This window comes from Amblyomma mixtum, chromosome 10 (genome assembly GCF_055824585.1).
Source record: "Amblyomma mixtum isolate Tamu chromosome 10, ASM5582458v1, whole genome shotgun sequence".
Lineage (NCBI taxonomy): Eukaryota > Metazoa > Arthropoda > Arachnida > Ixodida > Ixodidae > Amblyomma > Amblyomma mixtum.
Window position 1 is genome coordinate 69,982,144 of NC_143021.1, and position 17,666 is coordinate 69,999,809.

The 17,666-nt window shown below is 45.8% G+C and overlaps 1 protein-coding gene across 6 annotated transcripts in view; it reads right to left on the reverse strand.

The window, feature by feature from the left end:
• ValRS (Valyl-tRNA synthetase) overlaps nucleotides 1–17,666 on the reverse strand; it is a 111,840-nt gene that overhangs the window by 15,395 nt on the left and 78,779 nt on the right. For 3 of the 6 annotated variants that reach the window (XM_089563279.1, XM_089563280.1, XM_089563281.1), the window contains exons 22-24: nucleotides 12,852–13,061; nucleotides 8,410–8,524; nucleotides 2,883–3,058 (exon numbers count right to left, since the gene is read on the reverse strand). In XM_089563279.1, the coding sequence (XP_089419405.1) occupies nucleotides 2,883–3,058; nucleotides 8,410–8,524; nucleotides 12,852–13,061 (501 nt within the window). Of the gene's footprint in view, nucleotides 1–2,882; nucleotides 3,059–8,384; nucleotides 8,525–12,851; nucleotides 13,062–17,666 lie in introns of all 6 variants that reach the window. The other 3 variants (XM_089563282.1, XM_089563277.1, XM_089563278.1) reach the window with 1 other exon arrangement.

The window sequence follows — 17,666 nt, forward strand, 5'->3', positions numbered from 1 at the left end:
AAAGCTCGCGCCGGTGGGCTGCAAAAACGGGGAGGGGGGGGCCCTGCGCCTGCTGTATGACTGCAGAAATGTTCTCCGCTGAGGCGGCTGAGGACCAGACAGGAATGTCTTTGGGGAAAGCGCACCTTCCAGGGGCACAACGCGGCGTGGCGTTCGATATATCCAATGTCCGGCGAAAATGGAATTCGATATACAACACAGCTGTCCTATACTTTTACGTAGTATTTTCAAGGGGGTAATCTGTGTGTTCGATATAGCCAATAATTCGAAATATGCGGGTTCGATATATCCGGGTTCGACTGTATATATATATATATATACAGGGTCTGTTCTGAAAGTAGTAGGACTGGTTTTTTCCTGGGCGAACGGGCGGACGAGAGGTGGTCTGCACGTGCAGGATCGTTGAAGAGGGATATTGGGAATGCTGGGGAAAATCGGCAGTCGGCTCTCGGCCGTTGAAGAGATGAGGTCGCTTGTACTGTGAACCCCTGTCGAAATGTCTCGTCACGGAGAATCATTGAGCGTTTCCTGGATCAGCGATACGCGATCAAATTTTGAGTAAATCTTGGTAAAACGAGCAAAGAGACTCACAACATGATTAAGGAGGCCTACGGTGACGCTTCCATGGGTAGATCAGGTGTTTTTTGAGTGGCACAAGCTGTTCCGAGAAGGTAAGGAAAGAGTGGAGGAAGACGACTGCTCCAGACGCCCTTCGACCAGCAAGACCAACGAAAATGTGTAGCGAGTGAAACATTTACTTAACAGTGATCGTAGAATAAGTATCAGAATGATTGCTGATGACTTGAGCATTCCTCAAACCCAAGTTTTTGAGATCGTGACAGAAAACTTATCCATGAGGAAAGCGTGCGCGAAGTTGGTGCCGGGAGTGTTGTCAGAGGAGGAAAAGGCCAACCGGTAGGATCTTCTTCATCATGTGAATGAGGACCCCGATTTTTTGCCCAGCACAAGGCAGCAACGCTGCCTCAGCCCTCCTACAGCCTCGACTTGGCCCCGCCAGGCTTTTGTCTATTCCCGAGAATAAAACCGACGCTCAAGGGGGAACATCACGGATCGGTAGAGGTGGTTCAACAGGCCGTGACGAGGGAGCTAAACAGCATTCCGGTCCAGGCGTTCCTGGAGGCGTACGAAAACTGTAAAACTCATTAGCAGCAGTGTGTAGGTGCGGAAGGGTGCTTGCCACCTTGAAAAATTGTAATCGTTTGTACTATTCTCTTGAATAAATTTTGTTTAAAAAAATGAGTCCTACTACTTTCAGAACAGACCATGTATGTATGTATGTATATATATATATATATATATATATATATATATATATATATATATATATATATATATATATATATATAACAAAAAATTGCAGTAATAGTAATACAGAAAAATACAGAGAAAAAGAATAGATAGGAACACTAAAAATAACACAGCACACTGCAGATTACTGGGAGTAAACATGTTCTTCAAGAGCAGACCTGAACAAAACAAAGTCGGTAATTGTGTCAATTGAGCCATTCATTGCTAGTCTTGGGAATACGTGAGTGAAATTATGCGTTCATGCGACCCAAGGTGATGCCTACTTCATGAGGGTGGTCTCTAGGGGATGAAATATATTCAGGTTCAGAGAGAAGTGCTTTTTTGATATGGCGACTGTGGTGAGAAATTTTGTGAAAGAGAGATAAGAAAGACACCCTTCTTGGTAAGGAAAGAAAGAGAAGGCTCAAAGTAGCTTTCATATCTGATACACTGGATAAGCGAGACTAGTTGTGAAGTATGAATCTTGCACAGTGATTTTGCACAGACTTGTTTGAGTGCGACATTCAAGACGAGGATCCCACACCAAGCATGCATGTTCCAGTCCTGGGCGTACGAGTGATTTACAGAGTAAAAGTTTTAAGGAGGACAAAGTGAGATTGTGCCTTACACATGTAAGCATGTGACTGGCATTGCTGCAAATGAAGTTTGCCAGGAGAGATTGTTGGTTACGTATAAACACCTAGGTATTTGTATGATGTTACATGTTCTACGGAAAGGCCTTCGACTGGGTAGTCAAAAAGGCCAGTGGAAACAGGGGGCATGTTCAGAGACACCAGTCGGACATGCTGTTAATGTCAGACTTAAGTTGGGCAGAGATAGAAGGAATCGTCGTGTAAATTACGCAGCCATTGGCGAACAATCTAAGAGAAGAGTTAATGTGGTCATTAATGTCGATAAGGAAAAGTAATGGTCCCAGCACAGAACGACAAGGAGAAGAACCAGATACAAACTGCGTTGTGTTGAGAGGAAAACACTCGATCCATGCTACAAGGTTGGGATAAATGTTAAGCCTGCTAAGAAGCTTCAAACAAAGTAATTGATGGTTGACAAGATGGAACACTCTGGAGAAATGTTTGGTTTGGTTTGGTTTATGGGGTTTAACGTCCCAAAGCGACTAAGGCTATGAGAAACGCCGTAGTGGAGGGCTCCGGAAATTTCGACCACCTGGGGTTCTTTAACGTGCACTGACATCGCACAGTACACGGGCCTCTAGAATTTCTCCTCCAAAGAAATTCAACCGCCGCGGCCGGGATCGAACCCGTGTCTTTCGGGACAGCAGCCGAGCACCATAACCGCTGAGCCACCGTGGCGGCCTACTCTGGAGAAATGTAGAAATATGCAGTCAATGTTGGAGTCTATGACAGCAAGTCTATGGTCATCAGTGAAAGATATTATTGTGGGAAAAAAGTTAGGTCACATTAGTGTACCATCCTTATTTATGAACTGGCAGTTAGTACAAAGCTCTGCTGCATGTCAAAGCAATGAATCAGGCTCTCAAAAAAGTACAAGGCAACAAGGAATGTCTGCACCAGCATTTCTGGGGCCAACCCTACCTTGAGCATGAGGTATGCCTGGCAGGTGTCCGACACTGTGGTGACCGCACACCCGAGAGGAGGCATGGCGGCAGCCTCCAACAGGTCCACCTGTGAGGATGCCGTGAGGGCCGCAATCACCGCTGCCAGGGAGCACACCACCTCCTGGCTGAAGGGGCTGCTGCACCGCACGTACACTGCACCAGGGGGAGGGGGGGGCCCCTTCAGAGCAGTGCCTACTAGCACTATCATTGGCCATGATGGACAGCGCGCCTTGTGCACCATCCAGCCATGCGTGCACACGCAGCGCGCACGAGCTGAGCACAGTGCGCTAGGCCATTTGCCCCATCACTTGGAGCCATTAACACAACAAGCTGGGTCTACAAATACAGTCGAACCCGGATATATCGAATTCGAAGGGGATCGGAAAATAGTTCGATATAGGGAAAATTCGATATACAGATACAGGCTAAAACTGCATTCCCGATCATAACAAATTGTGGCTTACCGTTTGGAACAGCCGCGAATCACATAGTATGGGCATGCAGTGAGAAAGCGCTTTATTTCGCGGAAAAAAAAATCACTAATTTTGGGCTGCTTTTTCCTCTGGGAAACGAAGTTCAAAACACTGGTCTCGATCTTCTCGAGACTGTCCAGGTGCGAGAGCCCAGTGCCTTCCATTTCGCTGCAACAGCACCGAATCAGGCTGAACGCTGACACCAGTTCAGTGGCTGCACACGGACGTGTTTCTTCAACAACACAGTTGCCCTCGTCGTCGCTAGAATCGGCGTCTTGAACGCCAGCTATTCCGGCCACAATGTCCTCATCAGCGAGGTCGGCTATCGCTTGAACTTCGCTGTCAGTCACTTCGGACGGAACGGCGCCAGGAAAATTGGACAAGTCGCGAAACACGTCGTCCAAGCACTCATCGTCATCTAAATCTTCCGGACATTCATCTCCGGCCACTTCAAGGCCTGCCTTGCCAAAACAGCTGGCTACTGTGGCCTGCTTCACGTCGCGCATTGAAACACAGACACACACAAGAAAAACACGCGAGGCGCAGACGGAGCGGTCCGAACGAAGCCTACGCGAGCGGCAGTCAACAACGCGGCTGCGAAGGAACGACAGAGGGAAAAGAAAGAGCAGGGAGAAAGATCGGCGCTCTGGGCTTCGCTTTTTTTTTTTTAAGCATGAAATTCTTTTTTTTGTTCTGAGCGGTCTGAGCGAAGCTTATGCGAGCGGCAGTCAACGATGCGGCTGCGAAGGAACGACAGAGGGAAAAGAAAGAGCAGGGAGAAAGATCGGCGCTCTGGGCTTCGCTTTTTTTTTTTTAAGCATTCTTTTTTTTTTTTCTGAGCTCTCTCTTCTCCCCAGACCCACGAGCGACCGTTTACTCTCTCTTCCTTTCCCTTGGAAACGTTGCCGCGCGTCTCCTTGCCGCGCACTCCCTTCGCTGAGCTCCAATGACCTTGACCAAGCGCACACCGGCGGTACAGGAGGAGCGGGAAAGCTCGCGCCGGTGGGGCGCAAAGACGGGGGAACAAAAAAAAAAAAGAAGGCCCTGCGCCTGCTGACTGTCTGCGGAAATGTTCTCCGCTGAGGCGGCTGAGGACCGGACAGGAATGTCTTTGGGGAAAGTGCACCTTCCAGAGGCGCGGCACGGTGTTCGATATATCCAATGTCCGGCGAAAAAGGAATTCGATATACAACACAACTGCCCTGTACTTTTACATAGTATTTTCAAGGGGGTAATCTGTGTGTTCGATATAGCCAATAATTCGAAATATGCGGGTTCGATATATCCGGGTTCGACTGTACAAATACTACCTGGGTGCAAAAAATGCAAGTACTAGTACCTGCATGTTGCACTTGCCAGCATGAACACGGTAGGACAGGTTTCTGCTTCCTAATTCATGTTTATTTTTTTTTAAAGCATACTTATTTTATTTTATTTATTTTCCCAATACTGCAGACCCTCATTTGGATCCAGGCAGGGAGGGCAGAAAAACACATTCACACAACACTGTAGCACATATACAATCTAAAATAGCTCACAAAGTGCGTTGTCAAAATCCGCAGCCAATATCACCTGTAGAGGCAGGGCGTTCCATTTGTCAATAGTTCTCCGGAAAAAAGAAAATTTAAAAGCGTCAGTATGTGCAAACTATGGTGCTAAAGTGTGATTGTGACAACGATGACCTCTACACATTTCAAAAAGCTACACATAGGGGGCTGGAGAGATGCCTAGGTTTCCATGGATTAGTTGGTGAAGGAAGGATAGGCGGGCTATCTTGCGTCTCACGTGGAGAGGTTTAATATCATTTGCTGCCATTAACGAGGATGGGGAATCAGTTCTGTTGTACTTATTAAATATAAAACGTACTGCGCACCTGTGTATTTTTTATAATTCTCTTATGTCTTTTTTTTGCATGTGGGTCCCAAATGATGGCAGCATATTCGAGTTTTGGTCTTATAAGAGTATTGTAGGCTAATAGTTTGCAGTTGCTAGGTGAGTCCTTAAGTTTATGGCGAAGAAAACCAAGTTTAAATAAAGCTGAGGACTTAATGTGGTCTTTATGGTCATTCCATTTTACAGTCGATGACCGAAAATGCGGACGCCTGATTTTTCGGACATGCTTGATTATTCGGACTTTTTCGCGGCACCGCAACATGGCTCATAGAGCCAATGTTTAAGAGCGTTTGAAATTTCCAACGCACCGCAACTGACCACTCAATTTTTCGGACCTTGTTCGCACTCGCCGCCAGTACCCAAGCCGCCATATAATGTGTACAGTGGAACCTCATTAATTCAAACTGCAGGATCTTGCAGGAACTTGCAGGATCTTGCAAACTGCAGGAACTTGATCAAACAAAAAGAAATCTGAGCTTAAAAGGATCCTCTTAACTTGCGACGCTGAAATTCTGCGCGAGTCGGCACATTGCGCTCACGTGTTTTCGAATTCGTACTGTTCTTGACTGTCTTCCACCGCATGAACTTGAACCATAGTCTGAGTTCACGGAACTCATCTGTGCCGTTGGGTCTTTAGTCCCGAATACGGAACGCGAATACGATTGCAGGGCGCTTGATCACGGAGGCTACGCGCATGCCGTGGACTCCGCGATCTAAGCGCACTTTGGGCGCGCCGCCAGAGCAGATCGCGGCGGCCACGGCGCGCGCACAGGAGCTTCCAAGTGCCATCTATGGATGGCGCCCGAGGCCGTGATCATTATCATCATCAACTTTTTTCTCCGCTGCAATTTTTCGCTATTCACATCGGCATCAGTATCACCAGCTCCAGCCTATTGTGGCGTGTTAGCATGTGTGTAAGTGCGTTTGCCGTGATAGTTGTGATCGTGGCTTTCGCGCGCTGCCGCCGAGCTTCGCAGTTTTAACGCGATGGGCAAGCACCCTAAGCTACACGGCTGGGAGTTGGCTCTTGAACATGGTAAGCGTGCAGCGGGCAGGAAATTCGACGTGGCTGAGAAGTGCGTCCGATGATGGTTCAACCAAAAGAGAAACACAAGCTGCAAAAAGCGCGTTATAAGGCAAGCCATGCGAGTATCCTGAACTGGAAGAAGAGCTGCTCCTCCATGTGATGGAATTTCGGAACAACGGCTACGCGTTGACAGCAGACATGCGCACGTCTTCTTTTGGGATGAGCATGCACCAGAGCACAGCACCAGCTCAAGAGTCGAAATACTCCGCGAGTGACGATTGAAAGTAGAATAAATGTCGCTCATTCCCTGGTTGGTGTGTTTTTACTTTAAAAAAAAAATTTTTTTTTGCACATCGCGTGTATAGGCCGCACCCCGAAAATTGGCCCTCTATTCTGGGGAAAAAAAAGTGCGGCCCTTATACGCGTTTATATGGTATATCGCGCGGCGAAATATAGTCATGAGGAGCTTTAGAATGTGTGCAATACAATTGGCCGCTTTCTCCGGCATACTGGTAATAAGTTCATGATTTTTTCAGTGAAATTTGACTTTCCGGACTGCCCGATTTTTCGGTCGTTTTTGCGGTCCCTAGAGAGTCCGAATAATCAGTCGTCGACTGTAGTTGCGAGTTTAGAACAATGCCAAGGTACTTATACCTTGGCACTTCTTTAACTGAAACGCCATTAATGTGATAGTTGAAGGAAAACGGATTTTTCTTCCTTGTTATCCGCAAGAGCACAGTCTTTTGAGTATTGATTTCCATGCCCCATTTCTCACTCCAGGAAACGACACTAAGCAGAGCATTACCTAAATGTTCCTGGTCAGAAACGGAAGATACGGGAGTATATATCATGCAATCATCGGCAAACAGAGCAATCTTGACAGCTGAATTAACACTTGAAACTAAATCATTTACATATATTAAAAAAAGCAGGGGACCGAGCACACTTCCCTGAGGGACCCCAGAGGTTACAGGCAGTGGAGGAGAACAACTACCGCCAATCTCCACAAACTGCGTTCTGTTTTGTGGACATAGGCTGCAATCCAAGCAATGGGCGGAGGTGGTACACCAATGAGTTTCAGTTTTAAAAGAAGCTTGTTATGCGGCACCTTGTCAAAGGCTTTGGCGAAATCTAGAAATAAAACATCAATTTGGCCTGACTTGTATAAAGCTGCACTAAAATTATGAATGGCTATTATCAGTTGTGTGGTGGTAGAGAATCCCTTCCTAAAGCCGTGCTGAGCAGGGTTTAAGGCATTATTACTGTTTAATACTGCAAGTATATGAAAAGTGTGCCTGTTAAATGCAAAAAATTATTTTCAATGGTTAGCTATATTCAGCAGCATGAAGACAAGCCCTCTCTCACGATATGCAAATTCAGAGCTCATTTAGTGCCATGTGCAGTATTTTATTACAGGACATACTGATTGTAAAACAATGGTTCCATGCAGTACATGTTTTGTGAAAATTTGTACTTCTGCAGTTGCAGTTCTGTTCTAGGGACAGCCAAGCCAAGTGTGACACCTCTGTCTTCCCGGCCTTCCCTCTGGGTGGCAGAGAGACTGAGAGACCCCATGCCAAATGCGATGCAAGGCTGCATTCGACCCTCATCACTGAGTCCTTCCATTGCCAAACACACCAGACTACGCCCAACTCCCCCAGAAAAATCATGCTTCTTTATCGGACTCTCAAAAGTAATTTTTCTCAATATTTCTAGAAAAAAAAAAATTTCTCAGCATGAGACACCCCTTTGAATTTCCCAGAAGAGTGCAAAACTAGGCCTGATTAAAAAAAATTTACAAAAAATTTCATGGTTAACGAGCGCAAAAAGATGAAGAGAAGAGCACGACACAAGCGCTCACTAACTGGGAAAAAACTGCCGTATGTACACAAAGAGGCGAAAATGCAAATAAGCAGGAGACTAGGGTTCAATGACGCCACACCAGGAATCTTAATCAGGAACGGATTACACGCGCATCAACCACAGATCTAAAGCAGTGCAGTGAGCATCGGCACGAAAGAAGAAATACCCGAGACAAAATCAAGTGCCATCAAGGGTGCCAATGCGCGCTTCCTTGTGGTGTTACCAGATAGGGGCAGCACAGCACTCACGGGGGACCCTGGCCCGGGTGGGGAGGTTGTAGTCGGCCCGCAGGGAGCGCACCCTGTGCACCAGGTCCTGCATGAAGGCCACCTGCCTCTCCAGGGGCTCATCCCTCGCGGGAAGCTGCAACACACCGCCATCATTTTAAGACCAGCCTCCAAAATGTTCTGCTTGCAGGCGTAATAACTAGCTGTCGCTGAGCCCCACCTCACGTCACGATACCACGTGAATTTCATGGGCAACAATGCTCGCATGCACCCTCCCTCTACCACATCTGTGGCCCTGCACCACAGCCGTCTCGTTTTCAACCCAATCGCGTGCTCTTTGCAACTTTACAAAGGAGAGCATCCCATTATCTCGAATGGCAGCCATGAATAGCCTATTCATCCGATTCACTTCCTCAGCGCATGCCGACACCATTTAAATAAAAGATGGTGCTCTTCACAGTGATGGAGAACAGGCTGGTCATTCATTTCACAATACTGCAGGCCTCAACTGAACCAACAAGCCCAAATTTCAATGTCGCTAATTCATTTTTACGATGATGACTATGTTTTACACAAAGTAATTAATGGCCCTAATGATCATCGCCATCTCCAACAGTCATCTGCTATGATTTGTAGTTGGTGTAGCACCAGGTAAATGAGAATTATTTCAACAAAACCTCATGTCTTTTTGTAACAAGTCTTCCGTTTCCCTTTATAGTAACTCTTTCAATGACGATGTGGTAGATAGGGTTTCTCAGTACAGTCGAACCCGGATATATCGAACCCGCATATTTCGAATTATTGGCTATATCGAACACACAGATTACCCCCTTGAAAATACTATGTAAAAGTATAGGACAGTTGCGTTGTATATCGAATTCCGTTTTCGCCGGACATTGGATATATCGAACGCCGCGCCGCGCCCCTGGAAGGTGCGCTTTCCCCAAAGACATTCCTGTCCGGTCCTCAGCCGCCTCAGCGGAGAACATTTCCGCAGTCAGCAGGCGCAGGGCCCTTTTTTTTTTTTTGTTCCCCGTTTTTGCGCCCCACCGGCGCGAGCTTTCCCCCTCCTCCTCTCCTCCTGTACCGCCGGCGTGTGCTCCGTCAAGGTCATTGGAGATCAGCGAAGAGAGAGCGCCGCATGGAGACGCGCGGCGACCACGCTTCTTGGGGAAAGAGAGAGAGAGAAAACGGTCGCTCGTGGGCACATCGTGGGTCTGGGGAAAAGAGAGCGCAGAAAAAAAAAAAAGAAACGAAGCCCAGAGCGCCGATCTTTCTCCCTGCTCTTTCTTTTCCCTCTGTCGTTCCTTCGCAGCTACGTTGATTGCCGCTCGCATAGGCTTCGCTCTTATCGCTCCATCTGCGCCTCGCGTGTTTTTTTTTTGTGTGTGTGTGCCTGTGTTTCAACGCGCGACGTGAAGCAGGCCCCAGTAGCCAACTGTTTTGGCAAGGCAGGCCTTGAAGTGGCCGGAGATGAATGTCCGGAAGATTTAGATGACGATGAGTGCTTGGATGACGCGTTTTGCGACTTGTCCAATTTTCTCGGCGCCGTTCCGTCCGAAGTGACTGTTGAGGACTTTAACGCTGACAGCGAAGTTCAAGCGGTACAGCGAAGTTCAAGCGGTAGCTGGCGTTCAAGACGCCGACTCCAGCGACGACGAGGGCAACTGTGTTGTCGAAGAAACGCGTCCGTGCGCAGCCACTGAACTGGCGTCAGCGTTAGCCTGATTCGGCGCTGTTGCGGCGAAATGGAAGGCACTGTGCTCTCGCACCTGGACAGTCTCGAGAAGATCGAGGCCAGTGTTTTGAACTTCGTTTCCCAGGGGAAAAAGCAGCCCAAAATTAGTGATTCTTTTTTCCGCGAAATAAAGCGTTTTCACATTGCGCGCCCATACTATGTGATTCGCGGCTGTTCCAAACGGTAAGCCACAATTTGTTATGATCGGGAGTGCAGTTTTAGCCTATATCTGTATATCGAATTTTCGCTATATCGAACTATTTTCCGATCCCCTTCGAATTCGATATATCCGGGTTCGACTGTATAAATATCTTGGTGTCATATTCACGCATAACATGTCATGGTCTAATCACATTAATTATGTATGTAATAGAGCACTAAAAAACTAGGTTATCTACGACTTACGCTACCTAATTCACCAAAAGACACAAAGGTACTGTTGTATAAAACTCTAATCTGCCTTTTCTTGATTATGCGGCTGTAGTGTGGAACCCGTACAAGCAGTTTTAAATTAACATATTAGAAGCAGTTCAGAAAATAGCTGTGCATTTTATATGTCATCATTATGATCGCGCATTCTCACCCTCTTCTACACGTCTTTCATTCAATTTAACCATGCTCTTTGCCCGTCGCCACACTGAATCACTAAGATTCTTACACTGTATCATCAATTCCTCGGTACGGCTCTCAGATAACCAATACACTAACTCTGCACCATTATTATCATCTACAAGAAGTCATCACAAGCTAAATTTGATACCGCTGTTTGCACATACTAATTTGTTCAAATTCAGTGTTTTTCCCCATTCAGCAGAAGCCTGGGATTCTCTAGCTGGCTCCATTCGTTCATGTCCATTTCAACGTTTTGCTACAGCCATCAAAGACGCACAATAATAGGTGGATATATTCCTACCCTGCCATTAACAGTTCCTTTCTTGTTTGATACTTCTCTTGTGATTTGAACTTTATTGTAGTGCTCAGTTTGTACATTTTGCTGCATTTCTGTTACCTTGTTGTGCATTTTGCATTTTGTGTTTTCCCACTCCTGCCACAGCTGCAGTATGCATAAATAAATAAACACCAGGTTCGAACAACCAAAGCGAGAAAGCGCAGTTTTTTTCCTCCACCAGTCCCTTGAAATCCGAATTATACCAGTCATGATTTTATCTCTCATGTATCGCCATCCTAAGTCAAGCTCGTTGGTTCATGTTGAATGAACAGTCCTGACCAACGGGACGAGAGAAAAGACTAAAGGCGGCAATGGTAGGAGCAACAGAGGGGAAACAAATGTGGCACAACAAAGCTATCACCGATTACGAAAGGCTCTGGTCGCCTGAAGCCCCATGGAGCGACGCGAAAAACCTGCACGTTCGCCTGGCGGCCAGCCACTCAGCGTGAGGGCGCTCTTCCACCCGATTTCCGCTGACAAACATGGCAGCGCCCCTCGCTTCCGACTGAATTCTCGTTGTTGCTGCCTTTTTCACTGGCCATAAATGGAGCACCAGTCTTTCGCTTCGTCTCACCTTGCCTATAGGAAAACGTATGAGCGAGAAATTTCATTTTTTTATTTACAGTGACAATTCTCCCACTTCTAGGCTTAAGAGGAGAGTCGGTTTCTTTACAGTAATGGTTCCCGTCCTGAGAACCAGATGGGCTGAGTTTATTTTTGCGTCTCTGCTAGCATACGTAAGCATGCATACGCCTATGGTACGTAGACAGAGTTAATTTATGCTCTTTTCTCACTGCACCTGTGTACGCCGCAAGCGGCGACATGGTGTAAAAAAGCGAGAAACAGCAGTGGCGCGGCGGTTCCGCCTCGCCCAGGCGTCAACAGATGAGAACAGGTACAGAGGGCAAAACGCTTGTCTAGAATGACCGAACTGTGTGCTCCACAGCTCCCAAAGCTGCCACGACCAGGAAGGAACAAAATCACGATGAAATCGTACGAGTTCAAATGCACATGCTTACATCAAAACCACTTTTAACCAAATACTATCGCTAGATATCGGGTGTTAAGCCCGAAACACGCTCATAACATGTTCTAGACAAGCGCTTTGCCCTCTGTACTTGTTTTTGCGGCGAGTGGATCCGCTTCACTCGCAGGATTTTTGAACAAGTGTGAATGCCTACTCTAGCCTACGGTCTGATGAATAAAGACAAAACTGATAAAATTGAAACAAATCTAAACAATAATTTGTTTCCTTTGCCGCCCTCTAATAAACAAGGGCTTTTGAGCAAGTTTAAAAATCTTTTTTTGTTGCAGTTTACTAAGATTAAGGCCATGCCATTGTAGCAACGCTGAAATCAAGACGACTGCGGTCTGATGGCGGTCGCTTGTTTTTCGTCGTATGTGGTGCAGCACGGCGACAGCGCGTTGGCATTCCACCGCGCCACATGAAATTAGCAGCGTCTGTTCGCTCCACGTGGGTCGGCCTTAATTCATGTATGTGAAAAGACTCTGATCTTTATATTTGGGCATGATGACGGCTTGGCTCAAACACGCCTCACAGTCTTCGCAATCGGCGGAATGAGTGAGTATGCTATTTCATTATTTTGTGTTGTAGCTCACTGGCACAACGTAAATGCAGCCACATTTCCACCACACAGCTCTCTTCACTCGTCCCGTTAGGCAGTGCTGTTTCGTTTTGGCTGCATACTGTTATGCTGTCTAATCAAGTAGTATAGACTTCTGTGCATGTTCTTTCACCCGGGGCTGACAACTTGCCTCGTCCACTTCCGGGTAAGTGTCCACGCAGATGCTGGGCGGCAGCTGTGGCCGGGGCCTTGGGGGCAGCCGCTGGTACAGCTCCTCCGTCAGGAAAGGCATGAAGGGGTGCAGCAGCCGCAGGGCCGCGTGCAGGCAGGTCAGCAGGACCTCCGACGAGCTCCGTTTGGCCTCTGCATCCTCCCCTTGGAAGACGGGCTTCAGGGATTCCTGCATGGGGGGGGATCCCACGCAAACACTTCACACATGTGCCCATGGTTTCCACTTTGCACACAAACATTTGAGGTACTTTGCGTCAATGGCCAACTGCACCAATTCCCACCCCCACTGGGCTCACACTGGTTCAACAACTCCACCGCTTGTGCATTGCGGCTCATGTTGAGTGCGATACGCGTGCACAAATGCATGCACAACCCGAAGTACGGGTTACAGAGCATAATTTACTCCCATAATTTGCGCACTTTTTTTCCCTAAAAGTAATGGTTCAAAAATAAGATGCACAAATTACGTGCAGATTTCACGAACCCGTCCCAAGAAACTCTGCAAAGGTCATGCAGTGACACATCTGGGTATTGCCAGGAGCCATACCAGAAGAATGCTGAACCAAAACAGTTCCACTATTTCTAAATTGTTGAATATTCGCACATCCCTATCGCTCCCCATGGCAGATTACAACTCCCAGGACAAACCAAATTATGAACTACAAATGATCAACACCTAAATACACTACAGTTTAAAAATAGTGATGCAATTAATATGCCGATTCATGCCGTTTTCACTGTATTTCCTACGTTTCAATGAATATTCTGCTTGTACAGTGAATGTTCGTTAATTCAACCCCTGTTAATTCGAAAAGTCAAATAATTCTGGTTTATTGTTGGTTTAAGGTCCCAAAGCAACTCAGGCTATGAGGGACGCCGTAGTGCAGGGCTCTAGATAATTTCGACCACCTCGGATTCTTTAACGTGCACTGACATAATTCAACCTGTGAGCCAGGTCCGTACAAAAATATAGAGGAGTCTATAGGGCAAAACTCTTGTTAATTGAAACAAATTTTATTGTGCACCAATCAACTGGACACAGCTCTGTAAAAAAAATGCAGCGTAGGCCATCCATATGGTCATCACCATCATCAGCCGCAGTGAGAGGGAGGGTAGAGGAGCAATCGCAAGAAAGACAGGTCGGCAGAGGCCAAATCGTTGGTTGTCTTAGCTAGCCCTACCTTTGCATAGTCGTATTAATCTCGTCGCAGCACGCTTTTTGCCGCTGCAGTCGTGGTTGCTAAACCCCAAGTCGCCACTCTTGGTCATTCCCTGCATGCTTCGCCAGCATGCTTGTGGGTGTGCCTGCGTGTCTTGCCACCGCATCGCGTGCAATGGCGACACCGGCAAACAGGCCACAGTAGCAGGCGAAAGGGGAAACACTGAGTGTGCTCAAGAACGGCGTTTCACACCACGACATGATGAACAAACATGAAGAACAACCTTGGCCACGCAGATCTAAAATGAAAAAAAGTATCTTGGAGGCATTCAACGGTGAAGCCTTCAATCCCAAAAGAAAATGACTGCGACCTGGAACTCAAAGGAGCTGTACTATAATGGATCGCAAACACAAGTGAGTGGGCCACTAATTTGTGCCCAGGCTGAAAGGTTCACCACAAAAATGAATGTTGAATATTTTAAAGCTTCTGAAGGTTGGCTGACTCGTTTCAGAAGCTAGCGCAGTAATGTGTGCGGCGAAAAAGAAATACAATATGTATAGAAAACTAAAAAAACAACCCTTTAATGCATCATTAAGACGCCGGTATTCAGAGTACTCAGGAATTTTAAACAATGTGCTCTTTGCTGCAAAAAAAGCCTACTTCAGTGATCAGGTCCGTTTTAATGGAAAGGATTCAAAGAAAAACTGGAGTATCGTGAACAAATACTTTGGCAGAGAAAGAAAGCAACAATTGCCTGATAAAGTAGCATATAATGGCACAACACATACGTCACCAGAGGATATCTGTGCAGCTTTTAGCGATTACTTTTCGTCAATAGAAAATATAAATCCAACCGAACCCTGCGCCACATGCCTCGTCCGACCAACTGGCTCATTTTATCTTTTTCCTACAGATGGTGATGAGGTAAAGTCAGCAATAACCGGCATGCGTAATGCTTCTTGTGGCATTGATAACATTTCAGCCCAAAGTGCTAAACTGGTGATAGAAATAATATCTCCAGTGCTAGCCCATATTGTCAATTTAATTTTCTCGACAGGCGTTTTTCCGGCAAAAATGAAAGTAGCAAAAGTTCTTCCATTATACAAGTCAAAAGAAAAAGATAACATCCAGAATTACAGGCCGATATCAATATTACCGTTTTTCAGCAAGGTCGCTGAAAAACTGTTAGCAGCAAGAATTAACAGCTACCTAGAAAAACACAGTATTCTGTCACCCTACCAATTTGGGTTCAGAAAAGGATATTCCACAACAACTGCCGTTTCGACCTTTGTTGACATAGTTAGGAAGATTATTGATTCGGGTTCCCTAGCAGCAGGCATATTTATCGACTTCGCCAAAGCCTGTGATTCTCTAAACCACAGCATTCTTAAACAAAAGTTAATTGGTTACGGCGTCAACGGCACACCCCTAACACTCATTTAAAGTTACCTAAAGGACCGCCATCAAGTTGTTTTCTTCGGAAATTCACAGTCGACTGCAAAGGTGATTAATATCGGGGTTCCCCAAGGCTCCGTGTTGGGACCTTTGTTTTTTTTTTTGCTTTATATCAATGACTTGCCTTCCCAATTAACTTATGCCCAAACTGTATTATATGCCGATGATACGACTCTAGTATTATCAGATCGTGATGAAAGTGCCCTGATTAGAAAAGTAAATAAAGAATTACAAAATGTACATAAATGGTGCATGGCGAATGCAGTCAACCTTAATCCTAATAAAACCGTTTTTATCCTTTTTCACTCTGGCAGAAGAATTGTGTCTCAGCATACAGATGTAATTTACAATAACCGGCCTATTCAGCATGCTACCAACACAAAATTTTTGGGTATTGTGATAGATAGTTATCTCAAGTTTGATTTACACATCCGTTCAGTAATTAAAAAAGCCTCATACGGCCTGCATGCACTTTCCAAATGCCGAAATTTTTTCCCCGTTGATGTGCTTGTTAACCTTTATTACGCCTTTGTCCATTCACATATTAATTACTGTGTGTCTGTTTGGGGATGCACATATTCATCTCACATTGCCCCCTTATATGCTTTTCAAAAAAGAGCTCTTCGAATTGTCGCGCAAAACATTCAGCATACTCATCCGGATGAATTATTTGCCGTTCTTGGTATCCTAAATGTATATGACCTAGTAACTTATAATACCGCTTCCTTAATTTATCAGATAATTCACAACACACTCAATTTAACTACAGTATGTCTTCGTCACTCACTACGCACGAACACGTCTACTACAAGACATCGGCTCTTGCTTCCTACAATACATACAAATTATGGTCGACAAACGTTGCAATTTACGGGTCCTTATCTGTGGAATAGTCTTGAATATAACGTTCAAATTTCACCTACACTTCATGCCTTTCAGAAACAATTAAAACATTTTCTACTAAATTCAACCTAGTCTACATTCTTTAGTGCTGTGGTTTGTGTTTTTTTTTCTAATTATAACATGTTTATTTGATATTGTCACTAGTATCCAGTGCCTACTGCTGTAACATGCTTATTGTCATATAGTTGCGTTATTTGTTGCTGTCGTCTACGTCATATGTAATAGCTCATAGTGGTCGGGACCCTTAAACAAATTTTGTTGGGTCCCTGAAATTGTCTGTTTGTAATTCATGTTTTATGCTAAATAAATACTTTCTTTACTTTCTTTAAAAAAAAGAAGGAGCGTCTGTCAACGAAAACGTGGTCGAGGAGTGGCAGACGATAGGGCTCTGGCTGTCTACGACGCTAGGCAGCACTCCAGGACAAAATGATCACATTCAACAGTGACCCAGCAAGGAAAGAGCTACTAACACTGATTGGGAACGTGCTTCAAGAACGAGGGGCCTGTTGGTTAACAAGGTAACGATGACATTGCACATTTTTCACTCCTGGCTTTAACCAGCGTTTTGGAGTCAAGGTGCTCATAGTTGTGGATCAGAAGTTTTAATTGTTGGCACTGCAGTTGGGACCGAATAACAGCGCAACGGCCCCAGCAGACACACCGAAGGAGGAAGGGTGAAGACTCTGTCCGTCCTTCCTCCCTCCCTCTTCTCTGGTCCATGATTGGGCAGATCAAGCTGGTGCTTCTCTCATGGTTGTGTGCATGGAAGCTGCTGGGAAGAAGTGCGTGCTTCGAGCAATGGGCCTGTGGTGCAGAGGAGGAGATAGACTGCTGTGCAGACTGATGGGGACCAAGTGATTCAGGAGACCACAGGTGCCGGCAGGGATGGCTCATCGGAAGATTGCAAACGGCTGCCCCAACCACCAAAGCGCATCGTAAGAGAAGCCCTGGGGGGGCTCCTGTGAATAGATTCCTAATGGTACACATGCCACGGAGCATCTGGCAGCAATTAGCACTATTGTCACAGCTCAAATCTGCCCAAAAAAGAATGGATGATGATTATACACTTCTTTGGCAAATAAAGGTATGTCATCCTGGGGCATATTTCATTTTTTTGTTGTTGTTTTTGTTCATTCAATATATTGACACTCTGATATTTCAACAATTTTTGATGCTTCTGTCGTGTCAAATTAACGAGCTTTTACTGCACATTCTTTTTTTCTATTACTGCAATGTGTGCATCACAAGTTTTCGTA